This window comes from Neopsephotus bourkii, unplaced genomic scaffold (assembly GCF_033783945.1).
Source record: "Neopsephotus bourkii isolate Nb327-2 ecotype Australia unplaced genomic scaffold, CSIRO-AGI_Nbou_v1 NB_1574, whole genome shotgun sequence".
In the NCBI taxonomy this organism is placed as follows: domain Eukaryota; kingdom Metazoa; phylum Chordata; class Aves; order Psittaciformes; family Psittacidae; genus Neopsephotus; species Neopsephotus bourkii.
In genome coordinates this window covers 3,818,215-3,831,861 of record NW_026902050.1, presented here as the reverse complement: position 1 = coordinate 3,831,861, position 13,647 = coordinate 3,818,215, and the positions used below count along the sequence as shown (strand labels likewise).

Sequence of the window (13,647 nt, the reverse complement as noted above, 5' to 3'; positions counted from 1 at the left end):
TAGGGATTTCCTTTCTTCCCTGCATTGGCCTTACTGCAAAGCAGTTTATTGTCTTTAAAACCCAAGTGAGCTGTGAGCTACCTGAGCCACCATTCACGTCATGTGGTTCTGAACAGTTTATCTTTGATTTCAGTTGCTAAGAAGTGTTACCTGGTTAAGAATCTGCTTCTGGAACAGTGTCAGCTTTGTTCTCAAGAGATGAAGTATTAATTGATAACTGTCTTTGGAGAATGGAATTGTTCGTGCTTTCATTTAACTGCTATGGAATCATCTACTCCCTGAAACAAAAGATTACCAGGAAATCCTGGAAACTGTGTGCTTATCCGGACTGGACGATCGTCTCAGCAGGTGCTAAGTGCTGTAAAGCTGGGACGACTGGTTTAAGGTCCTAGTAACAGGATGAATCCAGTTACACTTCATGTAAAATGTGAAAAGTATGTAGAAATGTTTGGTATTTGGAATGTTAACTTGTTAGCCTCAAAGAATTTTCTAGGCTTCTTCTAGCAGAATAAATTATTGATCAGTTATAAGATAGAGTTTTAAATTATTTTGAACGTCACATGTAGATACATCAGAAACAGTGTTCAGAGTTGATTTCAGTTGTACATTTCTGACTTTTCTATGAAGCACAGCTGCAAATTGCTGGTCAACTCCTGTAGACACTGAAGGGAAGCAGAGGGAATGCTGCACACCCTTAGGAGGTACTTAGCAGCATGCAGAATGAGGCTCTGCTTTGGCAAGCAATGAAATTAAAATTTTCTTAGTCTACTTGCAGCTTAATACCTCGTTATTAATATTTCACGTAAGTATGACTATTGCATGGCAAACCAGATACAAAAGCATGTTTTTCTTTTGTTTCTGCCAGTTTGCAAGGAGAAATATAGTAACAGATTCTGTAAATGTTACCTTCCCCTTCCCTTCCTCCTCAAAAAAGCTTTAGGGATCAAAACCTTATTTCTGTGCAGGGAAAGCTGCAGAACTTCTAGGTTCCATAAACAGTCTTAGTAGGATCATTGAAAAACTGCAAGTCAGTGGCTCTTGGGCCCTTTTTCACTGCTTTGAGCATTTACAAATTGAAACCTTTCTGCAAGGGCCTGTTGTCCAGCCCATTGCTGGGGCTCGGTTTTGTCCTCTGCAGAGGCTGAGGCCTCCTCTGTGCCACGGTGTCTGGCTCAAACTCTGCTCAGGCAGCCGAAACAGGTCAGGGGAGCTGAGTCTGAAACTACAGTGATTATGAGGATGGTTTTATCATAGGCACAACTACTTTCTGTCTTCTGTGAAATGTGGAAGGTGGAAAATTTAATAATGAAAGCATTTGCTTTATCATTCATGCAGAGATTTCTCTGTTCAGAATGCATCAACACTCCTTAAGGAACAAGTACATTTGTGATTTATTTAACTGTAATTTTTTATCTTTGCTTGTTAAAAATACATGCGCCGGTACATGTAGTTTGCCGGTGAAATCCCTGTTCCAGATTCTAACAGACAGAATAGCCTCCAGCTGTCTCAGTCAGGAGCTGCACAGGGGGATGCCCTGTAGTAGGACATGATGGAAATGAACACTCTCCACAAAAAGTAAAATTGAGCAGAGGAAGGGCCAGCTCCTGTTTGCAGGAGCACAAGGCAGACATCATGGTATTAGAGATCCGACAACAGTCCCAAGTGATGAAATATGTGTTGATACCTACTAATCAACTTTGAAAATTACCAACTTGCTGTTTCTGTGATGCAGATCTGCAGAAATCAGTCCTCCAGGGGGATAGCTCAGATTTAGTACTAGCCTTCAACTTTTATGAGACCCAGCAGATAATTTGTGGTATTCACTTAAAAGTGGCCTCAGCATAAAGAACAGCGATTATGGCTTACAGTATTTTGACTGGGGAATGCTGCGATTTTTTTTTTATTGAAACATTAGAGCATTTCTGAGTTGAAAGCTTTCAATCCTACCAGAAATTAAGAAATCAACTGTAAAAAGGTAAATATTTTATATAGATATATGCTGTGTACAATTAATAAGTAAATACTTGTATGTATCTGTGCTTGTGTGCACACAGAGAAGAAGGCTCTATAAGTGGATATAAGAACTGTATCAGACTAAATTTTAAATCATCTCTGTTCAAGCAGGTAGGTATCTGATCTTGTCTTCAATTCTTCTAGTTAAGAGAGAGTAAGGTCTCAGAAAGACAAGTCTTGACTTTACAGGATCAGAATCATGGGTACCAAAGCTTCCTTACCTTACGTAATGGCCACAGGTGGCAAACTGGTATGGGATGCATGACAGTTAGAAAGAATGCACTGCAGCTGTGAGGTGTCTTTGAGATAGTACTACAAATCCCAGTATAACTACAAACCTGATAAATAAACACAGTACTGGAGTTGAGAAGAATTTCTGCATTTCATTTAGAAATAATTATAATTACATATGAGTACCTAATACTTTGCAAAACTGCTGAGACACAACAGCTGCAAAATGGCACTTAGGTTGAAAAGAGAGGGGTTTATTTTATCTCACAAAGGTCTTCACCTTTATACCAGTACCTGATTCCTGCATGCATTATCAGCTTATCATCAAAACATTGAGAATGAAGACCTTGGGCCCTGAGAATGAAGACCTTGGGCCCACTGTAGGAGAGGAATTGGTTCGAGACCATCTTAAAAGTCTGAACATGCACAAGTCCATGGGTCCTAATGAAATCCATCTGCAGGTCCTGAAGGAGCTGGCGAATGAAGTTGCTAAGCCACTGGCCATCATATTTGCGAAATCATGGCAGTCAGGTGAAGTTCCCGACGACTGGAAAAAGGGAAATATAACCCCCATGTTCAAGAAGGGGAAAATGGATGACCCGGGGAATTACAGACCAGTCAGTCTCACCTCTGTGCCTGGCAAAGTCTTGGAGCAGATTCTCCTGGAAGGCATGTTAAGGCACATGAAAAACAAGGTGCTTGGTGACAGCCAGCATGGCTTCACTAAGGGGAAATCCTGCCTGACCAATTTGGTGGCCTTCTATGATGGGGTTACAGAACTGATGGACAGGGTAGAGCAGTAGATGTCATCTACCTGGATTTGTGTAAAGCGTTTGACACTGTCCCACATGACAGTCTTGTCTCTAAATAGGAGAGACATCAACTTGATGAATGGACCACCTGGTGGATAAAGAACTGGCTGGATGGCCGCACACAAAGAGTTGTGGTCAATGTCCAGCTGGAGACCTGCAATGAGTGGTGTCCCTGAGGGATCGGTGTTGGGACCGGTCTTGTTTAACATCTTCATCGCTGACATGGACAGTGGGATTGAGTGCGCCCTCAGCAAGTTTGCCGATGACACCAAGCTGTGTGGTTCGGTTGATACGCTGGAGGGAAGGAATGCCATCCAGAGGGACCTTGACACGCCTGTGAGGTGGGCTGATGCCAACCTCATGAAGTTTAACCATGCCAAGTGCAAGGTCCTACACCTGGGTCGGAGCAATCCCAGACACAGCTACAGGCTGGGCAGAGAAGAGATTTGGAGCAGCCCTGCAGAGAAGGACTTGGGAGTGTTGGTCGATGAGAAAATGAACATGAGCCGGCAGTGTGCGCTTGCAGCCCAGAAAGCCAACCGTATCCTGGGCTGCATCAAAAGGAGTGTGACCAGCAGGTCGAAGGAGGTGATCCTGCCCCTCTACTCTGCTCTCGTGAGACCTCACTTAGAGTATTGTGTGCAGTTCTGGTGTCCTCAACATAAAAAGGACATGGAACTGTTGGAACAAGTCCAGAGGAGGGCCATGAGAATGATCAGGGGACTGGAGCACCTCCCATATGAAGATCGGCTGAGAAAGTTGGGACTGTTCAGCCTGGAGAAGAGAAGGCTGCATGGAGACCTCATAGCAGCCTTCCAGTATCTGAAGGGGGTGGGGGGGGCTATAGGGATGCTGGGGATGGACTCTTCATTAGGGACTGTAGTGGTAGGACAAGGCGTAATGGGTTAAAACTTAAACAGGGGAAGTTTAGATTGGATATAAGAGGAAATTCTTTCCTGTTAGGGTGGTGAGGCACTGTAATGGGTTGCCCAGGGAGGTTGTGAATGCTCCATCGCTGGCAGTGTTCAAGGCCAGGTTGGACGAGGCCTTGGGTGATATGGTTTAGAGCGAGGTGTCCCTGCCCATGGCAGGGGGGTTGGAACTTGATGATCTTAAGGTCCTTTCCAACCCTAACTATTCTATGATCCTATGATTGTCATTCTGAAGACGATCCAAGAACCAAGTCGCTCCAAGTTTTCTGTACCTTCTTAAAACCATTCATGTAGAAGTATTTTAGAAAGAGAATGCATAGCATAAATTGTGTGCAAGGAGTTAAATGTGTATTTCTTTTAAAAAATAGGTTTTCTTTTAAATACAGAAACACAAAGTGTGTGGGCAAAATAGTGTGGAATAAGACTGGTGGAGCAGTACCTTTGCGAAAAGCATTTTGGTCACAGGCTGTGGAGGCAGATGTTCAGAAACAGCACCATGATTCTCTTTATTTTTTCACTGAAGTAAAAATGAATCATAACCTTTCTACAGGTGAGGATGCTTTTGTTCAAGCTAAAATAATGCAGAGTTGGGGTGCAGGAACCTGGATGAATGAAGGGAAAGCTACTGTTAAGTGTTACTCAGATTGCTTCGTCTTTCTACTGCTTTAGAATTAAATGACATTGAAAGTTTAAAATCAGAAAGCTGAACTGTAGGTAACAATGAAACAGTGGAAGACAAAATACTTTGTTACAGGATGTGCCAGTATAGTCTGGTGTGCTAATAGATTCCTATTTATTTCCATGAGTGTGTCACAGGAAGCAAAAATGGATACTTAGTAATCATATCAAGGACAAATAAGGGTTACATTCTGTTCTCATTAGTTCTCATTTATACTGAAAGTAATTCCAGTAATAATTTTACCTGGCTGTACATAAAACCGGAATTGCATTTTTCCTTCTTTTGGGCTGTTTTTAATCATGGCATTTTTCTGTTGGGCTTCTTGACTCCAGAGCAGAGCTTGCAAAGTGAGCTCAAGACAAGCAACAGCTCTGAACCCAGGAGAGAGCCTGGCTGTGCTGTTCAGTGCCCTGTGCATTGCTGAGGGGCCAGATTGCGTTCTCGGTCACTATCCCCTTTCTGGTGCTGGTGCAGAGTTCTTTCCGCTGCTCCGGCTGCAGAGGGACAGTCACCATCAGTGGCCGTAGTGTCTCCCCTCCAGTGTGGAGCACAGAAGTCTTCCCAGGGCTGTGGCACTTCAGGACCAGACGAGGTAGTGCGAGTTCCCCGCAGGACTTAGCTGTGTATTTCCAGTTCACTGGCTCAGATCTCCCTTCAGGCTTTATTCCTGCCTTCCCCTATCATGTAATTCCAGGGTTTGATTTAATTTCCAATAAAGTGTGCTCAGTAAGTTATTTTCAGTGATTGGATTTTTTTAAACATTGAACATTTTGCACTGATGATGAATGGGTTTGTTTCATACACGTGTACTTCATCAAAGCTGGCAGTTAGTTGTCTAGTTTCCTTGCAATTCAGCTGCTGCACTGAGGATGCTAAAGCTGTGATTTGAAAGCTGCTCCTGCAAGGGCAGTGGTTAGTAGTCATGCACCTGTTGCAGTCACGAGTGCGTGGCATTATGATGCACAGTTTATGAAGAGGAATTGCGTAGTTTACTGGCTTCCTCGTTAGGGACTGGGAAGTAGCCTAGAAGAGTTAGCATATCCTTTTCAGTTCTAAAAGTAAATACTGATTTCTAAACAGAAAACAGACTTTTGGAAAGAGCCACTAAATGTGTGGTGATGGGAAAATTTCTCGTTCTCCAGAACTGGAGTATTCATTCCAGTGAGTGAGATTGCTTATGTCTCAGACATACCCTCCATGTTGACATTCAAGATGATGCATCTGCAGTGTTTTATTAACTAGAATGTAACCTTGCACTGAATTAATCAGTTCTTATTTAACTTCCCCCCCCCCCCCCTACTCTTTAGATGTCTTTCTGTATAATTTAAGTGCTCTTTTAGGCTGTTCAGAGTCTGACCTTGATTAACAGCCAGAAATGCAGACACTCAAACAGACCCTGCAAAGGACTTCAGAGTGTTGAGTGCAGAAACTAGACAGGGGGCTGGAAATAGAGCCACAGGGCTTGTATCCAACAGAAACACCATTCTAAATGTGTGTTACCGAAGTTGATAAGTATCCAGGCTGTATCCATTGCCATATGCAAGATGCTTACTATGTGCCTCTGTGCTGCTTAGAGCAGTAGGCTTTGTCCACTTGATGTTACCCAGAGCTGGATTTGTTGCTCTATCCTCCAGTGGCCTTACTAAGCAACTGGGGTGGAAGATGGGTGGACAACAGCTTCCTCAAGCTGAGAAAACAGTTGTTCTCACATCTTTTCTGGAGGAGTGATCCTCATTACTAATTACTACAGAAAATGTAAGGGCCAACACCTAGCTGAGATTTAAAAAAAAGCTCCTGCCTCATTGTTTTGAAACAAAGGCTGCTGGTTCTTAGCCTGAGGAGAGCTACACTTGAGGGTGCCCCTGCACCCACCGTGGCTCTGAACTCAAAGCAGTATCCAGGAGCTGCCAGTGAACTGCTGTCAGCTAACATTCACCAATCTAGGACCTCTGCCTGCTCGATGACACAGCATGATAGCAGCCTCTGTAACTGCACGTTGGAAGAACACTTGAGGACCATTTTTCTCTTATAGATCTATTAAGGAGAGTAGTATAACTGATTTCCTTCCAGCAGGACAAGCCAGCTCTGAGGGTTTTGTCAGGTCAATTCCTTTGTCAAAGAAAATGTTGTTCTTTGAGTCCCAGTTTGGCAAGATTTTTCTACGCAATGGATCCTAATTTCCTTTACATGCTTTTTAGTAAAGGTGAGGTGATCGTAGAATCACAGAATTGGTTTGGGTTGGAAAGGACTTTAAAGATCATCTAGTTCAAACTGCCCTGCCACAGGCAGGGACACCTCACACTAGACCAGGTTGCTCAAAGCCCCATCCAAACTGGCCTTGAACACTGCCAGGAATGAGGCAGCCACAGCTTCTCTGGGCAACCTGTGCCAGCATCTCATCACCCTCATAGTGAAGTCTTTCTTCCTTATATCTAACCTAAATCTACCCTCTTTCAGTTTAAAGCCATTCCCCTTGGTCCTATCCCTACATGCCCTTGAAAGAAGTCCCTCTCCAGCTTTCTTGTTGGCCCTTTTAGGTACTTGAGGCTGCTCAAAGGTCTCCCTGGAGCCTTTTCTTAAGGCTGAACAACCCCAGCTCTCACCTGTCAGTGATATTTGAGGTAGATTTGAAAGATCATCAGCGGGTCCTGAGAGCAACAACAACACAGAAGACTGTACAGAATGATTTACCTTGCTACCTAGCAGCTTTTCAAATACCACTCTCCCTGCTGACTGTGTGGGTGCAGAGTAGGGTTCTGCAGCTGCCCTGGTTTTCAGTAGTCTTTCTTGTTGCACATTTCCATATAAATTGATGCAGCTCTTCCTCCTGAACTGACCTTTTGCAAAGTCAGCACTTCACTGCTTGCCAGAGGCTGCTTTTGGCCAAGCTGTGATTCATTATGTATAGTACTTTTTAGTGAATCACAGAATCATAGAATGGTTAGGGTTGGAAAGGACCTTAAGATCATCAAGTTCCAACCCCCCTGCCATGGGCAGGGACACCTCGCTCTAAACCATATTACCCAAGGCCTCGTCCAGCCTGGCCTTGAACACTGCCAGGGATGGAGCATTCACAACCTCCTTGGGCAACCTATTCCAGTGCCTCACCACCCTAACAGGAAAGAATTTCCTCCTTATATCCAATCTAAACTTCCCCTGTTTAAGTTTTAAGCCATTACCCCTTGTCCTATCACTACAGTCCCTAATGAAGAGTCCCTCCCCAGCATCTCTATAGGCCCCCTTCAAGACGAAGTTTTCAAATGATAACCCGTGTCCTTCTCAGTAAGCAGTCAAAACCCAGCTGCAGCAAAGCAAATGAGGATGGAGCAAAAGATGACCCCTCAGTGAGATTCTCCAGAACCTGAGTCTGGTGTTTCTTTGCCATGTGTGTCTATTTCTGCCATCACTTTTGTTCTGTCCAGTGTAAGTCACTGAAGGAGAACCTTCACAGTTATTATGAGTCTTTATAGCGTGAGAGTGAGAGCCAGAATCTGTCCTGCAACACTACGGAAAAGAACAAGTAACAACCTACCACTGAGTTAGCTATAGCTATCTACGTAGGAGCAATCTGTATCCTCTGTTTATAACACAGGCACTTGCAGTGATCTATGTAATGCTTTTATTTATTTACAGCCTCTGACAAACAATATTTTCATTGCAGCTGCTAAAAATTATTGCTTTGAGGATGACGTTTAGTACTGCAGAACTTTAACTGCATCTTCTTTCTCTGCCAGCTGGGGTTAAACCATGACAAATAATACCTGCCAAGTTGTTTTGGGAAGTTCAGCTTGGTATCTAGGCCAGCTAACTTTAGGCACCTAATTAAGAGTCATTAAGACAGGGTGCCCAAGGGGGACAGGTGTTGCAGTGTAGGTTCCTGCGTTTGAACAGTCCTCTGGTGTAATTTCTGTCACTTTGGTCACTATGAGAAGCTTTAACAGATCAGTGTCTCCATCTGATTCAAGCAGATTGAAAACACTTTTTCAGAGATGCCTGTGAGTACTAGCTAGAGAAGTGCCTGCTAGTGCGAGCTGTCTCCTTGGGGAATGGTTGCAATGCAACATTGTGTGTAGACTATCTAGAAAAGTGTGTGTGTCCATAAGATGAGTCACAGAGACTTCACTTTTTATACTAAATGTATAATTATCAAACACTTCTTTCTATTCTTTAAAGTCATAAATACCATAATAGTAATGGTAATAAGTCATAAATATTTCTAAAACACTGAAAGGAAAAGTCAGAAAAATAAGTTAACAAACTAAGCCTAATTTGCTTATTTATAATGGATTCTAACTTCAAAAATTAACATGAAATAATGGCCATTCTTCCTCTTTCCAGCGATCAGGTGGGGCCTTGGCTGTCCCTTTGTGTGCATTTCAAGGAACTGTATCTCTTCAGGCACCCACAGGAAAAACACTGTCTTTATCCACCTACGAGGTAAGCACTGAAGGACAAAAAATAACACCCATGTCAAAGAAAATTGAAGTATATCGATCTAAAAGTGTTGGTCATGAGCCAAACGCAGAGGAGTCTCCTGATACGTTTGCTGACACAAGTGTTAAAATTCATTTAGAGGTACTTGAAATTTGTGACAATGAAGAGGCCCTGGATACTGTGTCAATCATCAGTAACATTAGCCAGTCCTCCACGCAGGTAAGGTCTCCATCCTTACGTTATTCAAGGAAAGAAAATAGGTTTGTCTCATGTGATTTAGGAGAAAGTGCCTCCTACTCCCTCTTCATACCATCAAACAATCCGAACGGTGATATTAACATATCAATTCCAGACACTGTTGAAGCTCATAGGCAGAACAGTAAAAAGCAGTATGTGGAAAAAGGTGGTTATCAGGAAGAAATACAAATATTGAATAAAGCATACATAAAACGGGAAGAAGATGGCAACAGCAATTAAAAGGCATTTAACCTAGACATCTGAAATGATTTGACAGACGTTGCGCCTCTTGACTCAAGTTGCCCTAGCAGATACAGTGTCAAATGTTTTTTCCTAACAGATAAATAAATTTTATTTGGGTACACTGTAAAATAGATTAAAACTTTTAATGATATATGGATGGGATAACAAATACTTCAGTGCTTCACAGCTTTGCGTAGTGAATTTCCAGTTGTTTATATATTTATTTGAGAAACACATGCGTCAAAAAGGAATCATAAATAAAGTCTTAAAAAAACAGCTTTGATTGCTTATTGGCACTGAGTGGTCTGTCTGTGGGAACCTGTGGAAAATGAGGGAGCAGCTCCACAGGTGTGAGGTTCTGCTCTTTACTGACGTGCCAGACCTGAAATATTTATCTTAAAAAAATGTAGCACAAGCACAAGTCAATTTATTTAGTTGACTTAAGTAGAGGATTAGAAAGTTCTGTAAATGGTTTAATTTTTTCCTGCTCTATCCATGATTTTTATGTAACACCCATGTAAGTGGCCAGTGTACAGACCTTTAAGTGTGGGTGGCTGCAATGTAAGCTTGCGCATTTTGTAAATACAGCATTGTAAAACTGAAGTGTTTGTGTGGTTGACATTTCTTTGATCAAATGTGACAAATGTTGGTTATTTTATGCTGTCTCCTTTTTCGCCTCCATGATCTCTACCAAGTTAATGCATTTCCCGACATTACAGAATATTTGTAACTCAATCCAGATCAAGACAGCATTTGAAATGTTTGAAGAGCTAGGACATCAAAACTAGTTTGAATAATTCTTTATGTCCGAGTTGTCCCTAAGTAAGAAATAGCTTTACAATGTCTCCTTCTTCCTTAAGGCCCATGTGAAGCTAATACTTCTCTCAGCAGAACTCCAAGAGCACATGTCACTTGCAGAGAGTTGCAGGAGTCCCTCTGTCTCACAGCAAGAACACTACTGGGTTTTATGCCATATATATTCTGCTAGTAAACTTGTCATCACTTCTCCTTGGGTGGATCCTCCTGCTTCAGGTCTGAGAGTTACAACAGATGTGTGACTCCTTAAGAGAGGAATCAGGAGCTATTCAAGGTGGCCAGACTTGGAGACTGAGCTTAGACATCGACCTAAAGAGAGTGCTCTGGTTACCTAAAGTGGGTCCCAACCTGTATTACCCTCAGGAGGAGCCTGTCTCTAGTGACTTACAAGGAAACTAGAACTAAGTATAAAGCCAAGATAAAATCAACAAATACTGTAATTTGTGTCAAATTCAGATAAGCCTAGATGGAAGCAGTGGAAACAATGGAGCTGTCAAGTCTTACATGACATTTGCAGCATATGCTTGAAATGCCACTGCATTTTGACTGAATGCTCTTTTTCTGAGGGTTTGTCATTCATTTCAGTTAAACAGAGATAAATATACTCTGAGGACTTTCAGTGGTTTAATTAAAATTTACACTGTTTATTAAGGAATAGATTTAATTTCCAGTGGCACGCATGACAACATAACCATTTAGGTGTCTGCAGTCACACTGTTTTCCATTTGGTGGGAACATACAAGAGAAAATAAGCACAATCCAATCAGGATTCTGTTATGGGTTATGAACAGACAGAGCAAAAGGGCCAACTGCTGTGTCTGATCACACTTGGCATTTGATACGGAGGCATGAAAACAAGCAGATGACTTGCCTCCTCACTTCACCAATGTAAGTCAGGCCTGCCATCACAATTGGTGGGGCTGTGCTGGTGTGACAGTGATGTAGCACTAAAGAAAATCAGGGTCAAAGTCTGCAGGTTGCTATGATAGAGATGGATCACTCTGCAAGTTGTGGTTTCTGCATGCTGCCTTTTGAAGGTGAAAAGGGCTCTCATATGAATGCCTCAAGGCTTTTGGTTCCACTAAGATGCTATGTTGTGTTTTGGATTTAACTAGAATATAAGGAACAACCAGTGGTAAGTCTATTGAATAAATCTCTATCCATACACATAGAGCAGAGAGACACATTCTGCTTGCTCTGAAGATTCTGCTTTCCTTCATGTTCTGTTGAGGGAATGCAGAAAGTATCGTTATAGCAGCAGACACACTTGATCCAGATAAAGGTAGCAAAGTTGTGGCAAAGGATGCAGTGCAACACAACTTCAGTTTGCTCAGGTGTGAGTTTTCCTTGGGAGTGATTTCAACTATGTCAACAAGATTACATGCTGATGTGTTAATCTCTGATGGACATGTTTATAAAAGGTTAATATTTGAAGGCATTAAAATTCTGTATAGCTGTGACACAAAGCTTGGCCTAATTGTAGAGTGTTGCCTTGCAGCTGTAATAAAACATAGATTTTATTTAATGAATCTGCAAATTTGATAATGTGCAATGTCTCTTTATTTTTTTCTCTAAATGGCTCACATCATTAAACAACTTAAGTGTCTGAAAAACCAAGTTGTAATTATTGAGTAGGTATCAGCTCCGTGCACAGAGCATCAGAAAAAATGATGTTTGAGAAAATTTGCTACTGGTTGGTTGTTTACAGAGGTGTCTTTGTTTATCATTTGGACTTAATTTTTGAAACCACTTACAGGAGCTTTTTAAGGATTTTTTTTTTCCCCTCCTCTGTTCTTTTCCCCCTGTCTGACCTATTAATGTGTTTCAGTGACAGCTTGACATTTGAGGGCAAAGTATGTCAGTGACCTTTAGAAGATGACATGAAAGAGACCTCCTCAGCAGTGAGGCTCCCCATGCTCTTGGGATGTGGGCTGCTGAATAATGCAAAGGACAGAAAACAAGAAACCGGGAAATAATTTTTGAGATAATCTTTAGTAACCAGTATATCCAGTGGGTCAAAGTTTCTTTTCAGTGGCACTCCTGTACACTAAGAATAGCATTATAGTAGCAGAGTTATAAGAACATAAATTTATTTATACGCAGGGCCAGGCCCTTAAATGTCTCAAAGGATTGCGCTTGAAACAAAACATAGAGCCAGATTCTGAAAGGTAAATTTTTTGTACTAATCTTGTTAGAAAATATATGTTACAGTGACATACTATTCCAAAATACAGTAATTTTATTAAAAAAAATTATATGCTATTTTACTTTTGCAGATTTATGGTTGCTGTATGTATTCTGGAACATGATTTGCCTTCCCAGTATGTATCACTGTAATGATTTTCAGTAAGAGTGTTTGAGTTTTACATTCCTCTCTTTTAATGCATTTTTCAGATTTAAATGCATTGGAGTAGAATAAATACTCCTTTTCTAGACTCCAGCAACAGCTCCTACAAGAATTACTATACTCCTGTATCTGTACTCCTGTACACTCTCTGTGTCATAAAGCAAACCAATTCTAAAGGCCTCCAGTCCTTGCACAGGCAGTCTTTACTCACAGAGACAATCCTATTGACAGCAGTTCTGCTGGTGTGCAAGTAGCAAGATTTACTCACTGGACTGGGAGCTTTAATGTGGAATCCTCTTATTGTGTCTGCCCTTCTCAATGTTTACCTGACATGTTTAATGTTTCCTCATTAGGAGTTTAACTTCAAGGAATCTCACTTCACAGTACTGAAGGTAGAATACTATCTTCCATCCTCTTTGAGAGCATGTTGCTGCCTAGAGCCCATATTGTACAGGCTTTATGTCATGACAGTGGGCTACTGAATGTGAATGTGGACAGTGCTTACAAGGTGTGGAAAAGGCCCACAATATGCAAACCACTGAGATCACTTCAGGAAATACATCTTTTCTTACATACTAGAAAATTATTTTTACATGAATAGGTACACATTTACTATGTTTCCAACATCTTAATCTACAAATCCACAAAAAAAATTATCTGTTTGTCATGTCTTCTTTGCAATGTGTGTAGGTTTTTTGCAGTGTTGAGAAACATGGCTGAAATGCAGTAGCCACATGCATCCATATGGAAATTTCCTCTTGCACTAAAACCCCACTTATTCCAAATGAGTGCACTAGTGAGGTGTCCAGATACACTGTCATGGATACTGGATCAGTCAGAATAAATCTGTTGAAGTCACACAAGTGATTCCAGGTAACCTAGAGCATTTTTCTTCAATAATTT

At 41.6% G+C, this 13,647-nt stretch overlaps 1 protein-coding gene across 3 annotated transcripts in view; it reads left to right on the top strand.

Annotated features, from left to right (window-relative positions):
* The window catches only part of GPR149 (G protein-coupled receptor 149), a 75,635-nt gene extending 63,715 nt beyond the window's left edge, over window positions 1-11,920 (top strand). For 2 of the 3 annotated variants that reach the window (XM_061371562.1, XM_061371560.1), the window contains one exon: window positions 9,006-10,582. In XM_061371562.1, the coding sequence (XP_061227546.1) occupies window positions 9,006-9,578 (573 nt within the window). In that variant the 3' untranslated portion in view covers window positions 9,579-10,582. Of the gene's footprint in view, window positions 1-9,005 lie in introns of all 3 variants that reach the window. The other variant, XM_061371561.1, reaches the window with a different exon arrangement.
* The last annotated feature ends 1,727 nt before the right edge of the window (window positions 11,921-13,647 follow it).